Raw genomic sequence first — 9202 nt, 5'->3', positions numbered from 1 at the left:
TACATCAAACATCGAGAGAGTGAAATTTCTGATCTCTACTCAAAATTGACGTTAGTCGCTCGATCCTACATTGATATCTACCTCAATGTAAGCCGAAAACTGAGGCGCTGCGGTGGCCAAAGACCCGCTCCGGGTAGTCACTCACTCCAACCCGACCTCCCGTACCCCGGCGTCCGGAGGCCCACCCGAAAGGCCTTGCCGCTAAGCCTGCATACCTAGGAAGCCCGCCTGGGGCGGAACTCAATGCAACATCAGATGTAGGCCAGCCCATCCTCTCCTCGAGTGATTCGTCTGCGCCTCCGCCCCCTTAAAGTTAATGGGCCAAAAAAGAAGAAGAAAATCCACATAATTACATGTCGCATAACTACTCTATTACAGCACTCGCTCAATGCTGTTAAACAATGCTGTTTTGAGATAAACCTCAGGATCTCAGGGTATCCTCGAGTGCTTCGGATTATCAAAGTCAGCGGATTCAGTACACCACATCTGCAATTGCCATTGCACTCACTTTCACAGCAGACGCGACTGAGCAATTTCATGACTGCGAGGCAGAATATCAATGGTAAACGACACCTCTCCTGACTACAGCGCTCGAAGGTTCAAAATAGACTCCAGAGTCTTCATGGTGGCAAGTCTGCGTCCTCAAGAGCCTGAATATTTGAAGGAAGATGCCAACTTTAATACAACACCCACAAGGCAATGCTCCTCAGTATAAGTACCCTTGATGTCAGTTTCTTCATTGTTCCTAAGGTGACTACATCATCCTTCTCGCGGAAATATCAAACACTATCTCTATCGCATCAACTGCCGGATGACGTTGGTCCTTAGATCCTCGGTTTCCTGCAACAATGATCCCTTTCCAAGTTTTTCTTGTTAGTATATCAGAAGGGTATGGGGCGGTATTTCTACGTGCTTAGTTACTATCCCTTAGCAAAGATGCGTACACATGTACCAACGCCACCCAGTAGTTGATGTGATATACGCCTGAGCAGATCCAGTAGAATTTTCTTGACCTCCAGCCTCCAACAAGCACTCTCCAACTCGATAGCTTGGTATTCAAGTGTTCGAAAATCGTAGATACAGGTGACAGCTGCGATTCGGAGAGAACCATTTTTATGTCTTTGTTGATTGGTCCCAGAATAGACATTTTTCATGTTGATTTCCACAGCTTCTGGGGTTCAGGGGTGGAGATCATTGGTAAATAGGTATTCAATGATCATCCTGACACGACTTAGAAGAGAGGTAGAGCAGAAAGGTACAATCATGGTTTCGTACAGTATTCTCATTTCCATCAAATGCCCGAACAGATTGGGTGCAACAACAGCAGTCCCAGAACTCGAGCCTGGCTTTAGAGCCTGATGCAAATTGAGGACCTTTACGTCTCATTAGCTCTCACGAGTATGACTCAGGCTGGTCGTCTACTCTGGTCGTTCACAGCCTACAGAGAATTGAACTTTTGTTATTAATCAGACAACCTCTCGCCACATCCTGACACAGTCTTCAGCCCGGCGAAAACTTCAGTGGAGCTAACGCAGATCATCAGAGAGTCTGGAGACCTTTCATATTGGCAACAAGTAAGGATGGTTGCCCCATGTCCCGTCTAGTTGGCCATGAGGTTGAGGAAGTGGATGACACTTGGTGACATGATTGAGTCCCTGCTTGAAGCGTTGTTTTTTGAATGGTCTGCGCCGACTTTTTACCGCTTTCTTGCTCGAAGGGTTTTGTTTGAAGTGGCCAAACCCGCTGAACAAGTTGACTCGTTAAGTTGTGAACTGAAACGCGCACGTATACATGTGAGTTGTCGATGTCACCCGGCCAGTGGCATACCCCAGACCACGATGAGCAACTTCTTCACTGTCAACACTGCTCTTTGCCCCCGGTGTCATAGGTGACTTGCAATGCTCTTGATTTTCAGGTACGCTTTAGTATAAAGACTCATAGAATCTTCATAAGATCTCATCCAGTCGAACCTCAAAGGCTCGAATAATCAAAGCACTAGCGAGGCAACCACATCATTGGGGTTGGAGCGAACATGGTGCAGTTTCCACCGAACAGAGGATCAGACAGGTCGACAGCACCATCCTGTTCCTACATATCTTGCAAATCATCTTCGTAGCGCTCGATATCATCGGCCATTAGCCAGCCAGATACTTCGACTTCATATTAGGTCTCGCTCAGGAAGGTACCTATCCAGCAAGTCTGATCTTATCTCGTAGCAATGCAATTGGTGTGGCTCACGTGAACAGCATCAATCTTATTATCATACTTATGTTTGAAAGTCTGCAAGAGAAAATACAAGGATTTAACGTCTCTTGCGGATCTCTGAGTGTCTCTATCAGAGTCTCAAGTCTGTTGGTTACGTACCAAGGTTGTTAACATCCATTAACGTACCTGAAGTAGTGAGGTTACGAAAGCCACATTGCAAACGTCTGAAAGCCCCTCTATTTAAGGTCGAATATGTCAACAAATGTAAGAATCATCTTTTGCGTACTTGATCTGCACATCATTATCAAGAAGCGAAATGTGATAGAAAGCCTTGGCAAGATGTATAGTCGAGCACTACATCGCGGAAGACTCTGTTGAGCGATTCTGGAGCAGATCCTGCGAGCTCAACAACAGCCTGACGACTGAGTCCAACTACGTAGTTGTATAATATTGCTAGCATTCTCATAGCCTCCTGTCCCATCGGCATCATCTTTCAATACCAAACTTGCTTCAAGTGTTATCCAGCGTCAATGCAGTAACATCCACTTCGGAAAAGTCTCCGCTCTTTTGAGCAGTACGACTGATGTGAATTGACTAACTACACATAGAATAAGACCTCACTCTGAGCACTTTGGGCCAAGACTCAAGTATGGACTGTTTCAACTCTCTTCTTACTGGAACTCTTTAAATAGACTGGATGCTGATAGGCGGCCGAAGTACTTACTGTCGATTGGTAGGGCATCATTACCCGTCAGAAAGTTGACGCGTTCGAAGTATGATCTTCTTCCAAAGGTTCTTGCTGAATCCGAGCCTCACTTGCGTCCTTTACGAGGGCCGTAACACAATGTGAGCTCTTCAACACCGCTGTTACCCAGGTAGGCTCATCCAGATTTCTGGGGAAGGTAATTATTGGAAGGAATCGGCGTAGTCAGGAGCATGTTTCAACTGTTGAATGACATGTTACTCTAACTCAGGACGCAGCCATCTTGTGGCGTGAGTGGTGGGAGACATCATCAAGCCGAAGCCGAGTGCATTATCACTGCTTCGGCGCATCCGGGCTTGCGTGCAGTTGGTCACCTGAAAAGAATGCCAAAAGATTATTCATTACGCAACAGCTGCAAAGGTCGTTGACCTCTAATCCTTGAGTCGTATGACCGAGTTCGCCGTGCTCACTACAAGAAGACGAGATACCCGAACGTGTACCGTTAAGTTGTTACCTTTCTACCCAATTCTCAAACGCCTGGACCCTGTATATCCCAATTCACACGCTTTGATAGTGCTTGATACCCAAAAATACTCGTTGTACAGACCGGCCGTAACAATCCGTAAACAAGCCGATTTAATCTATGCCCTTTTGGTAATTCCCAGTTGGTTGCAATATTTTTGTCCACGAACTTTCTTCTATGTCTTCCGTCTATGTCTTCCGTTTATGCTGTTGTATGATCGTGGCAATGGCCGAGGGACAAGTCGTGATGGTGGGCGCGGACTCTGGTCACAGCACACCGGGTGCAACGAGAGATTGTGCAAGTCGAACAAGAGGCAACTAAGACGCTGATACCGCCTTGACCACAGAAACACTATGACCGAGTAACAATGTTAGCATCATATGATGGGCACTGGGGTCAATCGCGTCTCTAAACCATTCTAGGATTCGGAGATTATGGCTTCGGCGCTAGGGGGATTACGTACGCACGTCCAAATGATTGTGAACGATTGCGGCTAGTAGCAAAAGGGACCGTCAGTAACTGGGCAGCCACGTTGTAGATAACCGTGTGAAACCAGAGGGACGTCTGGTCGGGACTCGAGGGCGGGAAGTAGTACCATTGTGTAGATCGATGCTCGCAAAGGCGCATGCAGTTGTCTGCTGTGGCCCTGTCTGTGGGCCTATGGAAAGTCTTTCTCTTCTACTGCTGGATCCCCGCGTCTTGTCTTCGAAGGCATTCGTTGGATACGTGTGCACGAGGGGGTGTGGTAAGATCGGAAGTGTTTAGGTGGGCGATAGAGTCAGCGGCGATTCAAGCCCACACGAACTCGACTGAGGGTACTAGAGACAGATTCAAAAGAAGGTGCAAAGGACGGCATTGCAAAGTTGACTGGCTGCGAGGCGGGCAAGCGGTTTTTGTACCTAGCGTATGGCAGGAAACACTCCAGCTGTCCGCCAAGGGGCGTGCAGGGAAATTGCACCGTGGTTGTTGGGAAAGGGTTGGCAACGGGGATCGTAGGGGCCGGAGAGGTCGGAGGGGTCGCCGCGGCGGCGGGTCTGATCGTGGACGGTTGTACAGAACCAACTGCGGACCTGCGTGGACCGATTGCGGTGGGTCCATTAGAACACCAAGGGTCCTGAACGGGACTCACGATGACGACACAAAACTCTCCCAAGCCCACCCACGGCGGCAATAGCACTACCCCCAGCTGAGAGACGGTCCAAATTTGAATCATTGCTTGAACTTCCATCAGCACCAAACCCATCAGAGCTCCGCATCGTGGTATAAGGTATTCGTCCATCTCTTGTAAAACGCCATTGATCAAAGTAGCCCTCTCGCTGCCGGCCCCGCGCCCGGCACGCGTCGAGGTAATGGCCAGCGTGTGGATCGGCGTTCTTGATTCATAGGGGCGTTTGGGAACACCGCGGAGTTGAGGGTGTGTCCAAACCTTCTGTCCAGAATCCGTATCGGCACTGGACGCAGCGCACTATTTAATCGACCATATCCTGTGTTTGCGATACGATGACGTCGAAATGTCGTGTTATGCGATGTGATGTCATTGGGTGGTATCAAGAGCTGATAGGGGCCATCTGCACCTTATCTTATCGCGATATTGGTCATCATACCTAAGGTACCTAGGTAGGTACCTATGGAGACCATTATCGCGATAAGAGACCTTATGGAGATCCTTATCGTGATAGGATAGGTACCTGTCTCTAAGCCGTTGGTTATCATTCCATCTTTCCATCTCTGGTTCTCACCAAAGCTGAAAGTGTGGTGTTCAGCTAAGAAATATTCGTCAAGCTCGTGCATGAGGCGGAAAATACACTGTGAGGACTGGAGCCAGGCTCGTAGTAATTGTTTTGCCAATCGAGGGTACCGCAACTAATTAGCTATCGAGCAGTAATAGAGGTAAAATACAGGTATGCGAACCCGACTTTCGCGTTGATAGACTGCGTATAAGATAACAAGTATTAGCATCCTCTTGATCTAAGAAATTCATTCCATCCAGTATGGCCAGAGCATCTTTGGACCAAATGAACCCAATTACCAAACCTGAATGGTCAACTTCGCCATAATTGCCATCGCTCTCACATACATAGATACAACCTGTCGCCCCACAAAGATTGTTGTTCTCTGACTCGTCTTCAGTCCTCGTTGTACGGCGGCTCAGCTTTCTCTGCAAGTGCCAAAAGGCCAAAGGTCGATAGCCAATCTTACGGATAACAAAATGACCGCCGCCATACACAGGCAAATGATAAAAGGAATCGTGCAGTATCTGGTTGTGGAACCGAGTTGGATGCCGCCGCCACGACTCGAAAGTGCGGCTATGCTGGCAAACGATTGATAAATCTGGCAAGAGGTTACACGGCAAATTCGACAGCTATACATGGCGGGGAATAGGGCATGTGGTAGAAGTGGTGAGCCTACAGTTGTGATACAAAGCGAAGTTCTGGTCTTAACAGACAGCCAGGAAATGTTGGGCATCGCAGGAAAAATCGGAGACGTTGAAGCAACGGAGACTTGGTGATTGACCAAATTAATGCGGCAAAGGAACTTTAAACATCATCAGCATGTGTTTCGTTCAGCCATTGCATCCTCCTGTTCCAGTCAGATGAGAGAGGTATCACCATGTCCTTTGCAGCCGAGCTGTCCTTGATCATTTCTTCATATCGGGTCTGGAGGACCCCAAACCTTTGGCGCAGTCGTCGAAGATCGGTAGTTATCCTTCGTATTTGCGACAAATCAGAATAGCAGCTTGATCCGTCCGGGCCGTCGTCTGGCTGACCTTTCGTGTCGAGAAAGTAATTGGCGTCGGTCGTCAGGAACGATTCTCCGGTTGACACAATCTCTTCCATAGTCCGCGCCAACGTTCTTACTATCCCTTTCGCAAGGAGAATGCCCTCTTCGGCGTTATCCAGTTCATCCAAAACATCGGCTCTGCTTCCTGGTGCCTGCCTACCACGCACAGATTTGAGCATGCGTTGCAGGAGATTTCTGTGTCGTGTTTCCTGAAGCACAGACGGAAGTCAGTCTCATTATTCATCTTTGCTCGATCTTTTATCGTGGAATCAGACTCACAATACCCTCCGTTCTCTTGTACATGTTGTGGAACAAAACCTGCGATTCTCTATGGATTTGGCTGAAGCGAATCCCAAATATGCCCAGGAAGTAGGCGCGAGGCCGCCACATCGTAAGCGTGGAATCGAACATATCGCCCTTGCCGCGGCGTAGTGGATCTGAAAGTTTCACGACGCCAAACGATTCTTCCACATCCCTCTGCTCAGCTTCGTAGCGCGCGATGCTGTCAGGCGTTGGCAAGCCAGTTGTTTCGACTTCATACCAGGTCTCGCAGAACAGAATACCTGTCCACCGATACTGGTCATAGCCGGTTACAAGGCAGCTCATGTGGCTTGAGTGGATGGCGTCGATGCTCTCGCCATCTGTGTTGGAGCCTGCCAAAGCCCGCAAGAACGTAACGTCATCTGTGGATCTCAACGCCCCTTTGTTGTGACCTTTGGCCCGATTGTCTTGCATCAAGGTTCTTGAAGTCCGCCACACTGAGTAGGGAAACGAGAATTCCATAGCAAAAGTCACAGGACCTTCCGTCTAGAACATGTCAGCATCACTACACTGAGTGTGGTGCCCTGCGATTGCATGTGTTTACCGCGAAATGAACGCCAATGTAGGGCCTTGATAAGACATAGTTAAGCAAGAAATCGACTAGGACCCGGTAAAGGGATTCTGGGGCGGATCCTATAATTGCCAGAAGACCCCAACGACTAAGATCAACAGCGTAACTGCAACCTCTATTAGTACCCTTGCTATTATTCTTTTACCCCATTTGCATTATAACAGCTTTACAAAAAGGCAAGTACTTACATGAGACGTCGTTCAGCGTCGATGGTATCAAACTTCTTCTCCGACTTTTCGCTGTAGCGCTAGAGCATATTAGACTTCGTGATTGCCCGTTGGTCGAGACTCTGGAAGAGACTAGTATAATTCACCTTGTTCTGCAATTCGTTCAGTAGCCTAGGCGCCGAAAGACCACCGAGACATGGCCGCGAACAGACCTTGTTCTCTGAGAAGTTGCCATCAATGAGTATAGCGATTTTGCGAGTCGGAATATCGCAATGTCCTTGTTGAAGCTCCAACAGTCTAGCACCATGAAGAAAGGCGACAAGAGGCGCGACGCGAGACCTGTCCGCTGGACAATTTTCTTCCATTGAGAGAGAAAAGATGCCGGCTTCTTCCCCGGGCTCTTCCGGAATTAGAGTCCCATCGGTGAATTCCACATTGGCTGTAGCCCATGGTGAATTCTCCCAGTTCCTCGAAATAGACTGTCGCATGAAGAACCTGTGTGGCCAGAGAAATGGCCCAAGCCTGTCGTGCCCCCCATTCACCTGCCCATCTTTATCCGGGAGCTGGCCATATCTCGCCTCTAATGACAGAGGCTGTGACGAAGCCGGCGAAGTCACGGCTCCAGTGGATGCGCTCATTTCCCAATACAGTGGCATGTGACCTATGGAAGTAAAAAGGTTATGAGGCTGCAGCGGTCTGAAATGCCGCCAGTTTTATTGTAAAAAGCTTCACGCTGCTCCAAGCTGAGTGATAGCCCAGGATGCATGCAACTCTGGACTTCGCTCTCGTCTGCCCGGCCGATGAAGGTTTTTTGAGTTCAAACCCCCCAGGTAGCACACATTAACGAAGCACGGATCGGGGGAATGCTTTTGGAAGGAGCGCCTCTATGCGTACCAGTCCTGGTGATTCCCCTCTTTTGATAATGTGCTTAGAATAGCGATGGTTTCCTGGGCTGCCGTACGACGATGATTACAGCGGTCTGGCGATTGTGTACACTGCTTACTGGGCATCGTGAGCAGCAATTAGCGGCAATGGATAACGACGGCTGTAATACAAAGACACAATCTTAGCATCACACGCAGGAGCCCTCCATACGAGAATGCCGCATTACACACGGACTGCTGTATTCCCTTCTGTATACCTTTTACAGCAGCAAGTGGCAGAGGGGAGACGACTTACGCAAATCTAGAGAAAGACGTTCCTTCCCCGCGGGTGCTGTCAATCAATCGACTATCAGCGTCTTGGCTGAATTATATGTGTCCGTATTTTGCGAGCTCTTGCAAAAGATTGAAGTAAGAATCGAAGAGATATAGAGATCGCAAAGATGTAGGCAAAGTTTACCACATTGTCAGGCGCTTCTCATGCGGGTTATGCGTATTTTCTAGGTCCGCGCCGCCTTTTCAACTTGCCTTTTCTCTGCGAGCAACAGATCCACCGCGTGTCTGTGCTTAGGAAGTTAGTTGGTAGATGCAGATTGAACAGATCAAGTATTCGGCCAGGATTGATGAATACGAGGCGAACGTGACGGGCACATGCGTTTCTCGTTCGACCGAAATTGGAGCTAAGCCGCGATGATGCAGGAAGTTGAGGTGTTGAGCGGGCTGGCATGGCAGTCGTGAAAGTTGAGGGATGATACAGTAAGGTAATAAGGGAAGCCAATTGAGAGCACCGTTCCTCAATGGCTGAAATTCCTAAGCTCGGCCCGTTCTCCCAGCAGCATCTCAGGGGGGTTGGAAGCATTCCAATGCATTCAACTCCCAAATTTCCACCTCGCGACAAACCCTGCTGACAGTCTGAAAAAGATCACATGACCAAGAAGGACTTCGGAAGATCATCGTCATAACCAAAAAGTGGTACATTTTTGTGGTTGAGCCAGCAGGTGTTTCCCGAGTCTTCACATTTGGAATCAATGAATAGACAGAATTGCGAGG

At 48.6% G+C, this 9202-nt stretch overlaps 1 protein-coding gene across 1 annotated transcript; it reads right to left on the bottom strand.

Moving 5' to 3' along the window:
• Positions 1 to 5968: 5968 nt before the first annotated feature.
• Positions 5969 to 7909, bottom strand: CPAR01_00342 (uncharacterized protein; the record flags this gene model as incomplete). The annotated part of the gene is made up of 6 exons (XM_060484634.1): positions 5969 to 6421; positions 6492 to 7019; positions 7078 to 7210; positions 7293 to 7351; positions 7418 to 7423; positions 7484 to 7909. 6 exons carry the CDS (start codon positions 7907 to 7909, stop codon positions 5969 to 5971), a joined length of 1605 nt encoding a protein of 534 aa, XP_060355491.1.
• Between the last annotated feature and the right edge of the window lie 1293 nt (positions 7910 to 9202).

Source organism: Colletotrichum paranaense (assembly GCF_030867605.1).
Source record: "Colletotrichum paranaense strain IMI 384185 chromosome Unknown Scaffold_1.1, whole genome shotgun sequence".
Classification (NCBI taxonomy): Eukaryota; Fungi; Ascomycota; class Sordariomycetes; order Glomerellales; family Glomerellaceae; genus Colletotrichum; species Colletotrichum paranaense.
The sequence above is the reverse complement of the archived record's forward strand: the minus strand, read 5'-3'. Positions and strand labels throughout refer to the sequence as shown.